This window comes from Phyllostomus hastatus, unplaced genomic scaffold, assembly GCF_019186645.2.
Source record: "Phyllostomus hastatus isolate PE091 unplaced genomic scaffold, TTU_PhHast_1.1 phas_contig_58, whole genome shotgun sequence".
Taxonomy (NCBI): Eukaryota; Metazoa; Chordata; class Mammalia; order Chiroptera; family Phyllostomidae; genus Phyllostomus; species Phyllostomus hastatus.
The window spans coordinates 12,041,489-12,063,702 of NW_025333916.1; the positions used below are offsets into that span (position 1 = coordinate 12,041,489).

At 32.9% G+C, this 22,214-nt stretch overlaps 1 protein-coding gene across 1 annotated transcript in view; it reads right to left on the minus strand.

Annotated features, from left to right (window-relative positions):
* RASA1 (RAS p21 protein activator 1) overlaps positions 1-22,214 on the minus strand; it is a 117,338-nt gene that overhangs the window by 44,748 nt on the left and 50,376 nt on the right. The window contains exons 2-9 of the mRNA XM_045848291.1: positions 21,811-21,963; positions 20,724-20,859; positions 20,037-20,107; positions 15,557-15,674; positions 11,778-11,809; positions 7,703-7,755; positions 5,414-5,564; positions 3,066-3,144 (exon numbers count right to left, since the gene is read on the minus strand). Of these exons, the coding sequence (XP_045704247.1) occupies positions 3,066-3,144; positions 5,414-5,564; positions 7,703-7,755; positions 11,778-11,809; positions 15,557-15,674; positions 20,037-20,107; positions 20,724-20,859; positions 21,811-21,963 (793 nt within the window). The remainder of the gene's footprint in view (positions 1-3,065; positions 3,145-5,413; positions 5,565-7,702; positions 7,756-11,777; positions 11,810-15,556; positions 15,675-20,036; positions 20,108-20,723; positions 20,860-21,810; positions 21,964-22,214) is intronic.

The window sequence follows — 22,214 nt, forward strand, 5'->3', positions numbered from 1 at the left end:
AATTCTAAGCAAAAACTCATGATGGGAAAAATGACAATTTGTAGACCAATATGTTTTGTGGACTTATGAAACAAATTAAAATCATTATTAACTCAACAGTCAATGGGAATTAGAATTAAGGATATAGCAATGGGAATGAGTCATAGGATCTGACATTTGAAGGCACCTCTGCCCCTAATAAAAAGACCCTAAGTAGTGGTTTCCAAGAAGCATACACAACACTACAGGTTTTAAAAAAAACAGTCTTACATTTGTTATGAATTGGAATAGTGAACAGCCAACGTCTGCCAGAACTGTCAACAAAAGTGGACCATCAATGCCAATCAGTTATTAAGAAGGTGTCAAAGAGGAAGTGCAACTTGATGGATCTTAAATCAGCAGCATTCAGATAAGCAGAGAGGAAGAGAATGACAGGGAGATAGCAACAAGCACAATGAGATCAAGAGAGATTACTGATAATACAGAGAGCAAAGTGGGTAGTTCCTGCTGAAGAGCAGATGACCATTCTCAACGAAGACTGGTTGCATATTTAATGTCAGGTACTATTCTAGGCACTTGGGAATACAACACAAAACCCCTGCTCTTGTGGACCTTACATTCTGCCAGGAAAGCATGAGGAAATAAAGCAAGATACATAGGGTGGGGCAAAAGTAGGTTTACAGTTGTGAGTACACATAACAGTTTATCCATGTATTACTATTTATTAATATTTGTATTATTTTCCATACAACTGTAAGCCTACTTTTGCCCATTCCTGTATTAAAATATGAGAAGATAACAATAATTGTTGAACTTATATTAAGCATCAGAATAATGATTCCCCCCTCAGCAACTACAATGAGTATTAGGTATAGTCATCTGAAACTAACTTGTTAGGAAGAGAAAAAATCAAGGAATTAGAGACAATATAAATCACAAGTTTAGCTAGATACGCAAAACCTCTCACAATCCTCCTTTATGTCCCTGGGCTATTATAGTCAAGCACCACTCACATAACCAGTTTGGTCAATGATGACAGAAGTCTCGTAAGATTATAACAGAGCTGAAAAATTCCTATCACCTAGTGATGCCATGAACATTGCAGTGGTCAGAATGTGGTGGTACAGTACACTACCACGTCTGTGATGATGGTACTGTAAACAAACCTACTGCATTGTCAGTCATATAAAAGTATTACCACATACAATTATGTACAGTACACATGTGATAATAAACAACTATGTTACTGATTTATGTACTTACTACACTTTATTTTTAGCATAGAATGTAACTTTCTACTTATTAAAAAAAGGTTATTTTAACACATTATGCTGCGTTATGCCAGCAGCAGCATCATACATCTCATGTTTACCACATCTCCTGATTGCATCATTTCTCTGGTGACAATTTGATCTCATATTGTTTGCAGACTAACTCGCTGCGCAGGCTGTCTAGGTTTGTGTAAGTACACTCCATGACTGTTGGGAACCGCCCTGACTGGTATCAGAGGCTGAAACCCCCCGCCTAGCTAAGGCTAAGGGAACGCCCTTGGAACCGTAAGCCAGCAAGGAGACAAAAGCTTATCTTCCTGGCAGGAATGCTGCTTCTGCTGCTTTATTCATGACTGAACCCCCAAAAGCTTGGTCGGTTAGCCAAAGACGGGTAAGACTCCCCACGGGGAGAACGACCTAAGCCAGGCACGATCACTTTGGGAGGCCCCCCCCAAAAGAAGGACTTGGGGGGCTGCAGCAAAAGGGGGGTGATGGACCCTCGCTCCTCGGCTTTGACATAGCCTGAGTTCTCAGCGTCTGGGAGAAAATCTCCTTATCTCTTGGTTACCTAGTTCCCTTGCTCCACCTAAGCCTAAAACAATGACAGGGTGGTACAGCTCGGTACTGAGAAGTGCGGATTTCCCGGGGTGATCAGGTCTAAGAAAGAATATGTAAATTACTGTGAAACCTCCTTTGTTTAGAATGCTCTCAGTTGAATGAGAAGGGTCTTAGGAGGAAGTTTGTTCCTCAGTCTTACAGCTCTTTGACCCCAACTCAATAGACTGGCAGAGTTCTTTGTTTTCTATGGTTCCTTACTTCCCCGAATGAGTACTGTACTTTACCTGAATTATTATGCAAAATGAGCCTAATAAAAGCAGGTATGGACGGTAAATCAGCGCGCTCCCCACTAGGGGGGGTGGCCATTCTGTCCCTACTTCCCCACAGAAACTAGTTTGTCTCTGTGCATGTGTTGTTTTTTCTCGCGTGTTTATCGTCGAGCCATCCACAGCATTCCGTGGTCACTGCTGGCCGGTGACCCACGCGCAACACATGACAGTCTCGAAAAGACCATACTGCATAACAATGCATTTCTCAGAACGCATCCCCACCATTCAGCAGCGCATGCCTATGTCCTTTTTTTGTCTACTACCTTTCCCACCACACTTCAGAAAGTATAATGAGAAAGAAACAGAAGCTAATTAATCCCCCTATGCATCCAGGAACTAATATTCAACAGACCCTCTTGTTCAAGGCCAGTTTTTCCTATTGTGTTAAAGTAGTCACTCTGCCTTCTCTAGGATCTGGTACATCCCTCACCCACCATTCCCTCTCTCCTGTTTAGAGCTGGCTTTATTCACAGTATAAAGACATGCTCAAAACTCACTTACCATAAAACTATAGACAAATAAATAAAGAAATAATCTTATAAACTCTTGGCCCTATATTTTCTTCCAGCTATCATTTTTTTATATAGTTTCTTTACTTACCAAGCTCACCTAGATAAGCCTGGCTGTGATTTCTCCTTGCTGTCTCCACTTTAGCCTCCAACAAACTCACTCCTTGACCCAGTGCAATCTGGCTTCTGCCCCCACCACTGCTTCTATTCTCAAAAAGTCATCAAGGACTTCCTAATTATCTAGAACCAACATAAATAAAAACTAAGATTCTCTTACAATGTACTTTCTGAAAGAATTTGAATAATCCACAGTTTTAAACTTTATCCAATTTAAATGCATGAGTGTGTATGTAAACATCCCACCAAATTGCATTTTGAGATAAAATGCTAATTATTACAATAAGAAAAACAACACTGACCTGCATTGGTACAGGTTCCTTAAGATAATAACCTTCAACAATTTGTTCCTTCCGATAGTGATCTATGATGTCCCCAATGCTGTTAAAAATAACTTATATTGACATAATTTGCCTCATAAAAAATGCAAATCTTGAAAAAATAGGCAAATCGTTAGCAAAGATTATATATTTGCAACTTTTTTAAAAGCAGATAACTGTAATACATTAACAGAACATATAATCATAATATACACATTATTTTAGGAAAACAATATTGTTCCCAAAACAGATTTACATTCAGAATACCTTAGTCAGACACTCCAAATTTCCATAAGCATACTTAAAAATCACTACTGAGAAAAGAACAAAAAAGTCCACCTTTAAAGTCTTTAATAACAGTATTTCTTAGATTGAAAGGAAGACTTGACAGAGAAGAAATGGCATTAATTTACTAGCAAGTGGTGAGTTCAGGTGAACTTTAAGAATTTTTATCACCAAAACATTTATATATTCTGCTTTTATAATAATAATAATTTGGCCTTAGGTTATAAAACATAAATAGCAGGTGAAAGCAGAACCAAATTTTAAAGAAGACTAGAAGCAAATCTTACATGTAGGATTAATTACTACAATAGCAAAGGTTTATTTGATAACTTTGATTAAAAGTGCTACAAAATATTCTTTATATTTGGGAAACATTTTATGCAAAACTACAAATAAATGACATTATATATTTTAACACAAATTTTAACATGACATGAGCTTTTTTAAATATAAAAAAATATGTTTCTCTATTATCAGTAGGCCATGTTATCATCCTGAGTACTTAAACCCTAGAATTTTAAACATTCCTTTAGTATACTATAAGGATGGGAACTTCAGGGATCCCCCCAAAAACATGTCTCTTAATCTACCATTTGATTTTTTTCATGTTCTTCCTATAGCTACAGCAATTGAAATACAGATATTGATGGCTGGATATTATATCACTTAATTTTTTTCATAGTTCTTCCTGCTGACAGAATAGTTGAAATATATACAGGGTGGGGAAAAAGTAGGTTTACAGTTATGAATACTCAAAACACAGAGTATAGTCCTGTATTATTATTTAATTACTGTATTATCTTCCATATAAACAACTGTAAACCTACTTTTTCCCCACCCTGTACTTTACAGACTGCTTCCATATGCAGGAAAAATTTATATCTTTGCAAAATATGTATCATAAGGAAGGTCCAGTCTTAAACGAACTTCCCCTACAATTAAATCTACATAAATTATTTTACCTTTTAAAAAAGTATCAAGATGGACATTTAATAATTCAGTTAAGAGTGCATGTTTTGAATTCAGTTTTACATATGCCAAAATCCATAGAAAGCTGGACAATAGGCAAAATTAATTTACCTTCATTTAGAGCTCAAGTTTCAACTAGCTAGATATTCAGTGAGGATATCTACATCAGACTAATGTCGAAGCACTAGCAGTTTATGTGTAAGGTGTGCAAAAGGATCTCTCTCTACACTCACATCTTTCATCTGTTACTTTTTAACTGTCCACTTAACTTCTTGAAAGCAACTAGAACTTGTATTTTTTGTTTGTTTGTTTTGTTATGCTGTGTTTTCCAGATAAACTAGTCATCGGATCCCTATATACTCAAAGGTTGAGCTGGAATTGAGAAAAAATTGGGATGGAGAATCATGCTGTGGTATTTTATCTTATGCAAACCTCAAAAGAGGAAAACAAGGCTCTTCTAGAATTATCCAGTATGGGCAAACCTTTATAGTCAGACATAAAATGAAAGATGATTTTCTCTTATACAAAAAAAGTGACATTCTGCTATATGATTTCTTTATTAACATTTTACCTAGTTAAATGACTAAAATCCATTCTGACTTTTGGGACAAGCAAAGAGTTTACTTAGAATTTTAAAGGTGAGAAATAGGAACCAATAATTACAAATCAGAAATACCAGTTAGAGAACCTAATTACATTTGTAGCAAGACTCAAGTTATTCTTTAACGAATGTTTTTTCTATTGAAATGTCTCAAGGCTAAAATAATTTATTTTCCTTTCTACATATTTTGCTGTCCTACAGATAATACATGGATTTAGCAAATTTGCTGCTTAAAATATATGTAATTTTTTTATTATTTATGCACAAGGTATACATTCTGTATGAAGGAAACAAGTTATCTATATATTCATTTTGGACACTGTCTAAAGAATTCTTAGCCATGACTACTACTAAATTATTAAAGGTCTTAAAACTTTAAATTTTAAAAAGTCTAAAACTGTAATTTTGAATGATATAATATTGATATATCAACTATTTTTGCCAAAAGTAAAATTAAAAACTTCTTACAACTTACCTGTTATAATATCGGCCTCCCATCATAAACTGATTGTTTGGTGTTGGACATATTTTAAAACGCTGAATATTTTCACTGGTCCGAAAATAAAGTGAATAGTCACCAGGAGTGTTATCTGAGGGCCTCACAAGAAAACTGCAGACTTGGCCAACTGTAAAGATTAGACTATTAGTTTTATTCCCTAATTATCAAATTGGAAAAAGTGTTAAGTATTATAATTATAAAAGTATGTTCAAAAGTCATAAACATATACTAATTTTCACCAGTAAATTATTTTATAGTAAAGATAATTTTAAGACTTTTCAAAAAAAAATTTCCAGTTTATGAGTCACAGCTATCCAGGAAGTTGCTTGTCTTTCTTAAATAAATATACAGGGCAGAAGTTTGCAGCAGTGACTTCTGGTTAATAATGTCTATACCTGTCAAGGCTGGAAAAAAATAGTCTAAGCACAGTTAGGGGATAATGGCTAAAACTGCCACATTCTGTTTGCAAACCCACTTAGTAAGGAAGAATCTAAAAAATTACAGTGAATTTTGTTTAGGAGTACTCTGTACTTTATCAATGCTTTTGATTAAACATTAAAATAGTAACTAATAAAATAGTAAAAAAGCTTACAAAGGTAGATTCAAAACAAATGAAGTATTTATGTACCTTATAAAAATCAATACATATGCATTGTATTTTCATTCAATAGGTATGGTACTGAGAAGTTAAGTAGAAGCAAATGAATATGAAAATATTTTACATAAAATAACTTTAAAGATGTCTTTTTGGTATCTTCAATTGGCTATGACTCAACACTAAGTTGGCTCTTGCCTTTTCTCTGTTTAAGTCCTAATGATATAGATCAGAACTTGATTGCTTTTAGGGAAATACAATGAATACTCATAATATCAGATGTAATTTTCCTGTAAATTACTAACAGTTCCAATCATCTAGCCAGCACTTACTTGACTATTCAATATAAAGAATAGGAATTACTACAAAACTGTGTAAGTGCTTATGTGTACTTTTCAGAGGAGAAAAATCACCAGATTCTTGAAAGAGCACATAACCCAATGAAAATAAGAACTAATGTAAGGTAATTAAGTTTAGGTCCTTTCACCTTTATATGCCTAAAACAAGACTGCAAGTATTTGGTGGTACACAATTAAACTGATATTCAAAATTCAGTACCTTCATTAAAATAAACATTTTGGTCCCACTGAAAATTAGTAGCATGCCATTTTGGTTGAGCATTTAGTCTCCATTACTTAGTACCATGTAGCATTATCATATTTTTATTTTTAACCTACTTAACCTACATTCTGACAAAAAACCTGAACACTTCTAAAACTGCCTCAAATTGTTCAAAAGAACAAAGCAGTAACTATACTAAAATGCAATGCCTTATAGCTTAAAATCACTCAAATAACATATTTAACAATCATCAGTTTATTTACTATAAATACACACTATTGAACTCTGGCTGTTTAAAGAACCAAGACTTCTCAATTACAGATTGCATGTAAACTTGTCTCAGATCCCAATACGATATGGTTTACTTTAAAAATACTTGGAAATTAATTAAGATGGTTTTTAATTAAGATGATGACAGGACAGTTTTTGTTTTAAATGTAAACTCACCATACAAGTCAATTTTTACTTTGCTTATCTCTACATCCAGAATTTTGGGAAATGTTAAAAAATAATACATTTTAAATAACGCCCAATCATATAATTCTTAAGTGCACAAAGATAAATGCAATAACATTTGCTGCAGCTGAACAGCAAAAAAAAAGAAAAAGAAAACAGCATAATATTCCTTTATAAGAGACTGCTCATAAATTATGGTATTTATACAATGAAAAACTCACAATAATTAAAAATGAGAATGAAAATTTATTTGCAGATATAAAATAATCTCCCAAAATACATCCTAACATAAAAAAAGTATGTTGCATGTTCCTGTGAGTGTGTGTGTGGAGCAGTATGTATAGGGGATGTATTTAGGGGTGAGGAAGACTACAACAGAACACTTCAGGAAAAAAAAACTCATCTGGTGCTTCTTCTGGGGAAGAAGAAAGGGGCTTAGGGCAGAAGGAAAACATACTTCACTGAATGTAATTAAACTGCATGTATGTTTTCAACTAACAACACCAAAAACACCATTTTCTCTTTGCTGGGCAAGAAAATACAATATGCATAAATATAAATGAGTGTGAAAGGCAAAACACATGTTAAATAGATGTTAAAACACATGTTAAATTCTTTTCTTTTTAAACAAAGGCAAATGAATATACAAGTACCTGTCATTAGTAAATTATAAGCTTCTTGTTTGGAAATTTTCCCATGGAACCATCTTAAAAAGAGAACAAATTAAATATGTAAATCAAAAGTCTTTCTGGCTGTTACACAATCAAAGCTAAACAATCAACATTAGTGTAATTCAATCTGACATAATAAAATAATTCCTTTTACATCTATGTTACTACACTTTCTAAACATGTATAATTTCAATAAAACAAGAAAATTCAGGGACTATCCAGTATAAGCTACAATTTCCATATTAATTACCAATGTAAAAACAGTGGTGATTTTAATTCTGATAATGACAAACTGTTACATCCTTACATCATAGCTAGTGTTCTCTTTTCTCTTTATTGGGAGGGAGAGATGGTACAGTTAGAGGCCACCATGGAATTACCCAGAAAAAGAAAAAAAGGGGCTAAATTCTCTTATTTCTCTCAAAATGAATTTCCATATAATATGTGATAAGTTCTCTCTCCAAGTAAAATCAACAAGGCTGATTCATACTTTACTGAAAATCAGAAAATAAGATTAAGTCGATTAGAAAAAGTAAATACCATAATCAAGAACTGAAAGAAAAGAATAACTTAGTATTCCTAATTCTATTTGAGCTGATGAGCTATCAAATTAGACTGCTACAAGTATATATCCGTATACTTAAAGTAAGCCTTTAGAAAGATCATAAATGGCATTATAATCAAGATCCATAACATATAATAAAGTATTTGCATTTTACCTTAAAATAAAAATAACACCTCTCATTTAAAAAATTAATTGCTAGTATATGAACTACTTAAGATCTCCTCTTATTTACCTAAAGGACTATTACATACATAGCTGATTAACACATGTAAATGCCAAAACTGAAAATTCAAGATCAACTCTCTACTGCTTTGCCATATATTCTCAAGGCCTATTATTTTTAATAGAGACTTAAAGAGCAAGTAGGAAAGTAAAAATACTACCAGACTAAAAGATATAAGCACTCTAAAACCCAATGTTACAGGTTTAGAGGCTATTCATACTATTTTAAATTATCTGTACTATTACTGATCAAAGTATTAAAATGTAACTGAATTTTTACCTTTTCACATGAAATGGGAATGAATGAAATGTCAAGCTTTTAAATTCTTTAACTCTATGCCAACCATTAACTCACTACCCAGGGCTCATGATGCAAATTATGATCAATGTAAAGAAAGTACACAACTGGAGCAGTACAGGCTGCCTTACAAGGTAGTAAGGTTCTATATTGCATTCAATTATATTCTAAATGACTATTGACTACAAATGCTAGAATAAGACTTCTACATTCCAGGGGAGAGTTGACTAAATGACCTCAAAGGCCAATCCTATAATTTTACAGCTAGAATAAAGGAGAAAAATGGAATTCAAAGTGGGAGGAGAAGGATAACAAATGGGAGTTTACAGAACAAATAAGCAATATTGTTTTCTGAAAGGATTACATTTGAGTTTCTTCATTCATATATTTATTACCTATATGCAATATGTATGTATTTCAAGCACATGGTTAGCATGAATGACAGAAAGATAAATCTCTGTTTCTTAGAAGTCCCCATTCTAGTACAAAAAAGGGACACAAATACTATATGACTATAAACACAATGTGCTAAGAGCATTTTTGGAATAACAGAGAAGGGGCACCAGTTCTATAGAGCGTATAAAATAAAAGATTTCTTGAGAAGAGTAAAAAATGAGTTAAGTCTTTGAGTAAGAATAAGAATTAACCAAAAACAATAGAGGGGAGGTCCTGGCCAGGTTGCTCAGTTGGTTAGAGAGTTGTCCCCACATGCCAAGATTACAGGTTTGATCCCTGGTCAGGGCACATACAAAAATCAACTAATGAACGCATAAGTAAGTGGAACAGCAAATCAATGTTTCCCTCTCTCTCTCTCAAAAAAAATGAGGGATTCAGCCTAGGGAGTAGCTTGAGCAAAGGAGAAAATATTATGCATATTAAGCATAATATGCATATATATAAGCTGGAGAGTGTAATACTACAAATGACAAAGGGTAGAACTAGAAAAGCACACAAGGGCTAGATCAGAGGGTCCTTTCAGAATTTACTAAGGCAAGGATGGTAGAGAACCAGTTAAAATATTTAAATGAAAAAGTGATACAGTCAGATACATGTTTTAGGTAAATGATTCTGGCTATTGGAATAACAGATCTGCAGAGACTAAAGCATTAATTAAGAAAGACCACCTTCCAGGTTGTTGCTACATCAAATCCTGTTAAGAGATTGAAAAGTGCCTAACCTAGAATACAGTTGTTTAAGATACTGAGAAGAAGGCACACAATCAAGAAATGTTTTAGGAGATAAAATGACCAGGACTTGGCACTTATATAATGGAAATAGGAAGCAGGAAAAAACACAGCTAAAGTTATACCACCTATTTAATCTTAAAGGGCACTCGTGGATGTTACTGAGAACGTTTCACTGTCAGTCTCCCCTTAGGAAATTAGAAAAAGCTGACAAATTAAACTTAAACCAACAATGCAAATTTAGCTTATGCTAAATACCTAATGAAAAGTGTAAAGTTCAAAAAATTGATCAATCACAATGGTATTAAATTTAAAAAAAGATTTCCAAGTGAAAGTGGGATACTTTATGCTATGAGAAAACTGGCTATAGTTTTAAATGTTTACGAGCATTTGACATTTCACTGGCATTTGACATGTTTTCTTTTTTTAAGTAAATATATGGTATTATGTTAATAGCACTAAAAATACATATTTCTAGCTGCTCTTGAAATACAACAGAATTTCACAACCCTAGACTCTCAATTCTTGCACAGATCAGTTAGAGTGGTGACCACAGTACAGGCAAACACTTTTCTCATTTTTGACTTCCCAGTCTTCCCTAATGTAAAGAATGAGTGCCAGCTGCCATTTATTACCACACTTGCAGTGTTGTTTTCTTACAGTAGGAAAACAGTTACATGTACCTTGATCTCTATCAAGAGAGAAAATAAGACCAAGATTACTGTAATTTGAGAAAAATGGGAATATATACACCTGACCTATTTCATTTGCTTACATTATCTCTATGTCCCCCCATGCATTAATTAGAATTTGTAACTCCTGATAGAGGTAGTGGGGAAACGTCAAACTACTACAGTCAACAATGTACAGTCTCACTGGGAGGCTATTTTGCAGTTGCACAGAACGATATAGAGAATAAACTCAGAAAAATATGTTTCTCTTAAGGAAGAGTAGGGAACTAAATAAGGTGACTGCAAGAGTGAGTATTCATTCAGTTTAATATTTTTATATGTTCAAATGATTAGGAAAAAATGAGAAAATATTTGAGAGGCAAGCCTTAAATTCTACCCATTACTGCTGACAAAAAAAGTTCTGCCAAAAAGATATTAGAAGATGAACAAGTGATATATTAAAATAATTTATGTCAAGAAGAATTAGGATTAAGAGTTAAGATCTTCAAGGACAAAAATAAAATTAAAGCAAAGCTAAACACCACATGGAGTGATTTCCCATAAGAGGTTATTGGTTACAGCTATAATTTCTGTAATATAAGAAACAAATGTGGCAAGTAGCAGCTGTAGTAAAACCTGCTACAAGGTACTTAAAATCAGCCTAAAGAGATTATGAAAAGAAAGTCCTTGCAGTCTTACTAATATGGTAAACAGTCATGATCTTGAGGAAAAGGTCTCTGCTCCTCCGAAAATACTGAACCATAAAATGCATAAAAGCATGGTGATAAAAACAAAACATGCTATTGATAAATCAATAAGAAAATAAAGAAAAATGTGAGGAATTCTGACATTTATAATGTTATTAATGTAATATATATTGAAAAGTCCTTAGTTTGCTGATGTAAAAGCTATATATGGATATGAGCTATCTTCATTATTTCAAATTAAGACTTTATTACTAGATTCATGAGAAAATATTTAAACAGCAGTTCCTGAGCCATAAAAAAATGAAGTCAGCTCCAAAAGTATCAATTTTTTAATAAATATTTTTTGGCCAAAGTCATTCTATTAGTAGTTTACAATATTTTTTTCCTTTTAATAATTAACACAAACTCACATTTTGCCTTCATGTGGATCTTCTTCCCGGCCCTAAAGGGGAAGACATTAAGACAGTATTTTATATAATTAACTATTAATCTATTTTTATTAAAAATAACAAAAAACGTACCTTCAAACAACTCTACACTGCCCTTCATGTTTGTTTATATATATGTAAGATATTTCTGTTCCAGAAGTATCTTTCCAAAACTCTTTCCTACTCTTCTTCCCTTATTGTGATTTCTCTAATTCAGGCCCTTTCTTTCCCTTTTCTTAAACTATTATAGTAGCCCAACTAGTATGATTATCTCTTTGCCCTACAACATCACTCTAATCTGTATTTGCCTTACATTAAGAACACTAAGGCAAACAAAAACAAATACTTTTTTAAAAACTGAACATTTAATGTCCCCCTACTGCCTACAAATTCCTCAGTTTATAACCAAAGTCTTGTATCATATAACTACATCTATGTTTCCAGTCTCATACTATTAATTCCCGTTAGATATCTATACCATTATCACACGTCACTACCTATTCACTAATCTACATTCTCCCAATACTGTAGCTTGTTCTTTTTCATTTAAAATGTCCTTCCCACTCAATGCTTTCTGTTGGTTGAAACCTAAACCATCCAGGCAGGATCCATCTCAAATACCACCTCTGAAGTGAGACACCAGGTCCCTAAAATGTAAATATGAACTTTGAATAGAAAGGGCATCCTTCATCTTTTGAACTTTACTCTATTTGACACTCCCACTATTTAAGATACACCCCCCAGTGTTATTCATTCTGTTATAATAACTATTAACCTCTTAAGCTCTTAGTGCTTCTTTCTTTGTACCTATTACCAACACAACCACTAGCACAATGTTGGGCACATAATTTTCACTGAAAATAAGTACAGGGTAGGGCAAAAGTAGTTTATAGTAGTGAGTGCCCAGAACACAGTTAATTATCGTATCACTTTCCATACAAACAACTGTAAACCTACTTTTGCCCTACCCTATGTTGAACTGTAGTCCTAGTATACAGCACAGTACCTGGTACTGAATTATCACTGAATAATGAAAGAAAGAGTAGAAAAATGGTCTAAGCAAACATGAATTTAATTCTCTCAATTTGGTTCTCATTCATCAAATACGTAACCAGACTAGAGTCAAACGTTCACTGAGTGCCTATATTACAAAACAGTATGCTAAAAAGAAAAAAAAAAAACCTGAAAAAATATATTATCATTGCCCAAAATCTCTAGAGAAGAGGTTTACATAGTAAGTTAATTTTATATAATGTAATGGAATATAAAATTAAGGTGCTATGGTAAAACAAGAGGAAACAATTTAGCCTGAGAAAATGTTGAAATACATAAAATCTCTGTGAAAGAAAGGGCAACACCTGAAGTTGAGTGGGTAAAGATGAATCAATTTTACAAGGCAGTCTAGCAGGGCAGGAATGTCAAGGAAGAGGGGAAAAAAATAGGCAGAGAGACAATCATTCATTCAACAAACATTTACTGAATGCCTACTGATGCCACACACTACTCCAGTCAATGGGCGTACGTCACTGAATCAGACAAACTTACAGGCTTACATTCTAGAATTAAGACATAGAAGTCTAATTGTGCTTGGAGAACAGTAATTAGAATTTCAGAGTGGGAAATTCCTTAGATTCAACCACCAGCTGAATGCCTGAAATCTAGGCACTCTCCAAATGGCTTTTCAATGTACAAAGAATAACTGTGTCCCAGTGAAGATCATTATGAAAAACTATTTTGAATATTAGAGTAAAAATTGTTTGTAACTGCAACTTGAAAGTAGGCCACGATTAAAGTATTACTATATTAATTTCTAGCAGCCACATCACATTGTTTACGCCTACTGAGTTGCTCACTTTTTCTGTCTTTTTTTCTTTCCTTGTATTGACATTAGATCATGTCTCTTTATGTCAAATCACAGGTGGCAAATACAAGGCCCGAGGAACAAATCCAGCCTTCCACGTTGTTTTATCTGGCCCGGCACCTTGTTTCAAAGCCTTGTTTCTACCTGGCAGTGCAACTATTAAGGAGTAGTTACATTTATATAGCCCTAAAATTCTTCCCTTTGAAGGCAACTGCAAGGCAGATGTGGCCCTCAATGAAAATGAATTTGACACCCCTGTGTTAAATTGAGTAATTTTTTTTCTTTACTCACTTTAAACTTTATTCAAGTTTATCTTGTTAAATCTAAAAGCTCAAGAAAAGTTCAGCTATACTGTAATTCCTTTAAATAATCAGAATAATTGGGGGGAGGGGATTATAGCAGGGAGAAGAAAATCTAACATGAAAGTTTTAATCAAGAAATTAGCCCTGGCTGGTGTGGCTCAGTAGATTGAGTGCCAGTCTGCAAACCAAAGGGTTGCCAGTTTGATTCCCAGTCAGGGCATATGTCTGGGTTTGAGGCCAGGTCCCCAGTAGGGGGCATGCGAGAAGCAACCACACACTTACGTTTCTCTCCCTCTCTTTCTCCTTCCCTTTCACTCTCACTAAAAATAAATAAATAAAATCTTTAAAAAACAAAAGGAAATTTTGTAGTAAAACCAATACAGAGTAAATTTCTTCAGCTTGAACACATCTTGCCAAAATGGAATAAATATTTCTCCTACTATAGAATGCAGAATATTAATATAGGGATTAGGTAATCTAACCCTAGCTCTTCAACTAAACTATATGACTACGAGTATAGAATGTATCATACCATTTCCCTAATTCCTCCCACTGTTCTTCAAAAATTTTACTTCTACATATCAAGATCTGGCTGCCAGTATAGGCAGACAAGACAACTAACAGCAAAGAAAATATTTTCCACTGCCACCTTTATGAAACCAATTAAAGCACAGTTTCACAGCTTCTTTCCAGGTTCATGGTACAATTTAAAAAAAAAGAGTAGCACCCTGGCTGGCGTAGCTTAGTGAATTGAGTGCGGGCTTTAAACCAAAGTGTAGCAGGTTCGATTCCCAGTCAGGGCACATGCCTGGGTTGCAGGCCCACGGCCCCCAGCAACCACACATTGATGTTTCTCTCTCTTTCTCACTCCCTTCCCTCTCTAAAAATAAATAAATAAAATCTTTAAAAAAAAAAAAAGAGTAGCTCCAACGACTGTAAAAGATAACAGAATGCCATTCCATTTCACTGGGAAAATCTGAAAGATAAGGGTGGATTCCAAATTTGTAAAATAATGTTTGCTATCTTTCAGTGAGTATTGCCTCTGAAATGCAAATGCTGCTGGAATGCTGACCTATTTAAAAATGCACAAACATAATTACTTATACTGTTACTAATAATGTATTATTTGACGACAATAAAAACAAGGGGGATATTCAAAATGTAGAACCATGTGATGATTGATATGTGTAACATAACTGAGTTTTTCAGAGGTTACTAGAAAATGATACATATATTTGGAAGATAAAAAATTTAAGATTCAAGGATCAGTGGTATATCATTTATGAAGAAGATTAAGAAAACAAAAAGAAATACAAATAAGCATAAATGTTAATACATTTTGATACTTAGAAATGCATGAAAACTTGAAAATTGGCAGCTATGGATTAAAACATGCTAGCTTAGCTATGTTGTTTTACAAATAAATAGCAATTACTAATAGTGGATACATTTTAATAAAAAATTCCTTGTACTTGTGAAGGCATTTCAAAAACAAAAATGTATTCACAGATGATTTCCCTGATTATATATGTTTCACAATTTTACCAAAAAAAAAAAAAATCAGAATTCTGAGAATGAAAGAACAGAACAATACTTACCACCTCTTCTACAAGGTCTTCAACAATAAGGCCTTGTTCATCTGTTCTTAGATTTGTAACCCACATCCATCCATCTTCTAATTCGTTATGAACAATGAACATATCTCCTTTTAAGAAACTGAATCATAAATTTAAAAGTTGTATAAAGTTATTGAAAAGAATTATAAAGTTATTGAAACTAAACTGTTAATCATAGAAATTTGACATGTACCACACTGCCGAGACAATATGATACTGGAAAAATCCAACAGATTAAAGTCAAATACCCTAGTACCTGGATGGCGTGGCTCAGTGGGTTGAGTGCTGGCCTGTCAACTGAAAGGTCACCCGGTAGGATTCCCTGGCAGGGCACATGAGTGGGTTGGTGGCTAGGTCCCCAGTTGGGGGCATTCAAGAGGTAATTAATCCATGTTTCTCTTACACACTGGTGTTTCACTCCCTCTCTTCACCTCTAATTTTTTTTTAATTTTTAAAATAAAAATAAAGCCAAGTACCTAGGTTTTTGTCCTGTATCTAGAATTATCTACAAGTAAAACTTTTTACAATTAAAACTCTGAATCTTATTTTCCTCATGGGAAAAATAGATGTAATAAAGGTACCTGCACTATCTATGTCACTGGATTATTGTTCGAGTCAAATTGGCATTTTCGTAAGCAGTAATTATGTATCTTAATACATTCTTTAGAGTATAACTCCAAGAAAACTGAATTTGATAGTTTAACTCAATTGTATTACTCTTTCAAAGGTAAGTTAGGTATGAAATTATAAACACAAAGTAATTAACTCATTTCACATATAAAGATATACTTGTGTTAGAAAAAGTTTAAGCACAATTAGCCTTATCACACAGGTGCTTATAAGAATTAACACTTTTCTCATTAAAAACATTAAGTTTTATTTAATTCATTCAGACATACATGATCCAACAAGTATAGCATTCTTTACCTGAAAGTGGTACCACAGGATAATATATTATGAGGATGCATGCACATTTTTTGTTATCAATTTCTGAGTACAGGGATGCATATACTACCTAGTTTCTTTTCAATGGAATCTAGATGGTTTCAATTTCAACACAATCCCAGTAGGAATGTGTTGTTTATATATGCCATCAATATAAAACCATCAATAATTCCTTCAACTTTCCTTTTTTAGGCTTGAACAAATGCCTCTGAGGACTTAAGGTTTCAAGATTGGTTGGATGCTACCATTGTCCTGTATCAATATCCGTATCTGTCATATATATTTCTTACCAATTTTTCTTTCATCCTTAATTTTCACAAACCAAAGTTCTATTAGGTAAATCTAAAAAACTTTTCTTCTAGACTTTCTAAAGTTTCACTGTTTGTTGGACAAGTTCAAGAACAAAAATCTTGGACACAACACTTTAGATGTACTCCATTTGAACAACAGAGAAGACTGCATTCTATCTTTTTAAAAGGCTTACTTTTATTTTATTGATTTTATTGGGTTGACATTGGTTAATAAAACCACACAGGTTTCAAATGTACAACTCAATAAAACATCATCTGTATGATGCATCCTGTGCTCATAGCCCAAAGTAAAGCAGAAATTACCACTTAACCAAGTAAACTACTCCTTTCTAGAACCAACTACATTTAACACATTCAATAAAATAGTTATGAATGAGTAAAAAGAGAGTACATACAGAGCAGAAATAAGAGAATTGAGAAACGACAGGTGTCATTTATTTATCAAAAGCAGTCATCTGAGTTTGTCTTTTGATATGTTATGCTATACTATTTTTTATGGTGTAAAAACACAGATTAAAATAAAAAACTTACTAGCACAAAATATAATTGTAAGATTAATTCTGTATTATTTTGCATTTTTCACCAAAAGAAGTTAAGGTGCTTTGCTAAATCTTATCAACCTTCAGATGTTTTTACCTAAAAAACCTCACAGGCATATGCAAATTTTAAAAAGACTCAGAACTTCACACATCATTAAATTAAAATGTGTACAATTCAAACTGTTTAAACTTTCATCTTCCTAAATCATCAGTAAGTCTCAATTTTGAGAAGGTCTCTAAGGGCCCCTTTATTCTTAGAAATTAATACCTTAAAAGGTTCTTATTTATATGGATTATATCTGATATTCATTATATTAGAATTTAAAATAAAAATATTAAAAAATATATACTAATTCCTTTAAAAAATAATATAGCCCATTACATGGTAACAAAGAATATGAACAACAATTATAATTTTTACAAATTTTGCGAGAGTATTCTTGTTTTACCATTTTTGCAATTCTCAATGAATTTTCATATCTGTTTCTTCCTTTAATCTGCTGCAATCTGATATTTTGCTTAAAGTACATGAAGAACATCTGGCTTCAAATATGTAGTTGTGAAAGAGATAAATATTTTAATAGCCTTTCGGACCATTATAGATTATAACAAAAACTCAAAAGTGGTCCTTTCTTGAAGGTTAGCTATAATGTAGAATCTAAAACTGTATAGCAATGACCTTTCTAAACCTATTCCAGTGACAACTATTTGTCTGTCTCATACTTTGAATAGATCTTTTTCACCTGTGCATAATTTTGTAATATCATGCATTGATCATTAAGAAAATACTGGTTCACTGAGCTACGTAGATGCAGATATTACAGATACAAACACATTATACACTATCAAAACATCACATTCCTTAATATTGCCACCACTCTCATCAAAAAGTCATTAATTATTTAGAAAACCATCAAACTCCTAATTGCAGATATAGGGTTTCCAAAATTCTAATTTTTTTTATTAAAAGCTCAAATTTTATCATTAGTAAGAAAAACTGTCAGTTATTTCCCTTGAAGTAACAGACTCACTTTGTTCTTTAAAAAGAAAATACTCCCCTGGCTGGCATAGCTCAGTGGATTGAGCATGGGCTGCGAACCAAAGTGTCGCAGGTTCAATTCCCAGTCAGGGTACATGCCTGGGTTGCAGGCCATGACCCCCAGCAGCCGCACATTGATGTTTCTCTCTCTCTCTCTTTCTCCCTCCCTTCCCTCTCTAAAAATGAATGGATAAAATCTTAAAAAAAAAAAGTTAAAAAAACAAGACAGAAAATACTCGAGTCTGAATAATCATAGTTTGCCTGTCATTCTTTCTCTCAGATAAAAACAGTATGCACAAAAGCAGCAGCTAGTTCAGCTCTGAGCTCCCTGTTTTTCCTCAAGGTCCTGAACTTCGGTACACAGCAATGGTGCTTTAACTATACATCCCAATTTATCCCATAAAATATTAAAAAAGAGGTGTAGCCAAGGGTTGATATTTAGTAAAATAAATAGCTTTTTACTGTCTGATCAAGAACAATCTTGAGTGAAACTGCCTTTGTTTATGTAACTGCAATTGTGTGGCAGTGAAGAACACTACAGTTTGATGCCACTATCTTGATTTGTGCTAAGGCACCAGCAATTTTACTGTCCATTGCCTTTGTACCATCAGTGTAAATGTCATGGTAAAAAGGCAAATGATGTCTTAGTATTATTATAAATATAGCTTTGATGTCACGGGCCCTCTAAATGGTCTCAAGGATCCAAATACAGAGTTACATGGATTGTACTCCGAGAACTACTGTCCTAAATGATCCCACTGGGAAAAATTTGAATAAATTAAATTATCCAAAATGCCTAAATTTGTAGTTTACAGCTGTTTATTATATACATTTCCTCCCTTCTCTCTTTTATTGAGTTTTCCAGCTTAGATCACTACTAAAGGTATATCAATAAGAATAAAATAAAAAGTGAATTTGAGGACATTCATGTAAAAATTAAATTCCTATATGGAGATTCCAGATACCTAAGTCTTTGTTTTTTTAATACCGTAGTTCCATTTTAATACCCCCCAAAGTTATCACTATATTCTAAATGCTCCTTGTTGATTTTCATGAAAAACTCTATACTCAGAATCAAAATTATTAAAAGTAGCCTTAAAATTTTACCAGTAATAAAGAAATTTTCTATTACAAAATTCAATAGCTTATAGGAGACACTAAAAATATAATTATCAAATTATATAGAAATAATAAAAACAAAAAATTACTGTGTTCTATAGTCGCATACCACTAGTAAAACTTAAATTATTCATCTATCATGTAAAACAGAAGTTTAATAATCATTTGAGTAGCATTTACAGCTGAGACACAAATGTCATGCAGTAATAAAAATTAAAATGGATTACAGCATATAACCAAACTCTGCTTACTTTGTCAGAGATTGTCTAATAAAAGCTAAGTTACTTTTCCTGTCATCTTCACTGTGGCCACCCTGATCCAAATCCACAATATGAACAGAAAAGCCAAATAGGGTACTAGAACATTAGACTCAACAATAAAGGCACTTTTACCTTGCTGCATGTTATATCTTCAAATTCCAAAGCTTTCCTGGTCCAAAGGCAATAAATTATCACAGTCTTTCAAACGTCTATTTCAAATGCCAATAAATGAGAATGTCATAAAAATACCTTATTTCGTCAGTGTCTGGTACTTTTGTGTAAGGCAGAATGGCTCGCACACGCCTTCTGTCTTCTACTGGCTAAAAACCATAAGATAATAATTTACAAAAATGAATAACCTCTTTATGTCAAAGTCAAATCAAGTACGTATTTCCACACAAAGAGAAAGCCAGTAAAAACCAACAGGACAATTCAAACTACTTTTTACTAAGGTTCTAAATACCCAAAGCTTGAAAATGTTTGTATTATATTTGTCGTATTTACAGAAATTCTTTTAATGTATAACCAATGTTTTATCAAGCAACATGAATAATCATTAAATTCGAAATAAACTACATGGAACATATAAATTGACTTTAATATAAAGCCATTACAGAATCTTGCAGCAACTTCAGCATTAGTGCTATAATATCACTAATTACTCCTCATTCATTCAAACATACTTGTTAGGCTATTACCATAGAGTACTATTAAAAAAATCAAGCAACTTAAATATAAAATTATAGAAAAATTATCTTTCCCTTTTTGAAAAAGTTGTCAGATTTGCTCTGACAGTACAACCAGAATTAAAATATAAGACAACAGATACTTCTTGAATTATATTAGATAAACATCACAAGAAACTGAACAAGAGCTAACCCATTAGTAAAGTAAAATAATGAAGTTTTGAAAGATTTTTTTACAAGTTTTACTTGCCTCTGGTGGTGCAACTGGATAAAGCAATTTTTCTCCTTTCAGCAAACAGGAAACATGACTGTAATAACCTATTAGGTCTGACAGTGAAGAAAAACGTCTTCCACCAATGTAGTAATCTCCACACATAGCAATAATCCTATTTGTACAGGAAAAAAATACAGTATAACAAAACCCCTTAAAGACAATTTTGAAGGCCACGTTCCATAAACAAATTATAAATCCATAATTTTCATACTCTTTTAACTGCATCCCTGCATTAAATACCACTTAATGAATATCTTCACCACATGCTAATTACTTAAGGTTATTTCTTCTACAAATATATATGTATGCATTAGATATGAGATACATATAATACTTATGAACCTCAATTACATAATTTATTACATTATTTGTGAATCCATCCTCAGATATTTCTCACTTTCCATATTAAAAAATGAATAGCAACTTTCATAAGGTTTCTCTGGCTAAAAGCAGCTTGGAGATCTCTTGAAATATTTACAAGGAACATAATAATTTCCATTCAAAATGTGGTATGACAGTACTCTTAAAGCTTATTTTAAAATCTAAATATCAAGGGTATATAACAAACATTTTATCAATTACACTATAGACACTAATTTTTTAATCTTCCCATAAAAATAAAATTTAAAAATATGTAAATGCATTTTTTATACATACAGATTTTGACATGTGCACTTGAAAATCTACATGCCCATTTAATTGAAACGAATGTTTGCAGTTTCAGAACAGTATAGCTAAAATGAATCTTAATTCTAAAAACTGTTTCCTGTATTTTCTGTTACCCTATATTTCCACTTTACCATTCAACGTTTCCTTATAATTCAAAGAATTTATATTTTAAAAGTGGTAATTATATTGGATTAGCACAGTAACGCCCAGTAATAATACTGTTTTTAAACAAAAATATAAGCATCCAACATCTAGTCATCTCACTGAAAACAAATCTCATTTTCTTTTATTTAAATGTCACTGAGTCATTCACCTTTATTAAAGCGGATATTTTTATGAATAGTACAGCAAAACAGCTACATTATACAGCCTCATAAAAGGAATAAAGACTTACCTAAAATGGTTGACAACATTTGTCTGGCTAAGAAATGAAAGTACAAAGGACCCTGGCCTCCGATCACTCTCTCTTATTAGGTAACTGCCAGACTTGCCTGCCTGTCTGAGGCGTTCTTCTGCCATAGTTCTATCAAGTTTTCCATGATACCACCTAAGGGGAAAAATTAAGAGATTAGTATAAAAATAGCAACCATAAAGTTACTAATGATATTTGAAAAATATACTACCAGAGGTTATAAATGACTACATATAACTGAACCAGTTATTCCAATTTTAACTCAATTATTTTTAACTTCTCAGTCTCTCAAAAAATTTCATTTACTCAGTTTTTAATTTGTTCTATGGCCTAAGCATCTCACCTATGAACCTCTTCCATTTCTGCTCATCTCTCTACTGCCAGGA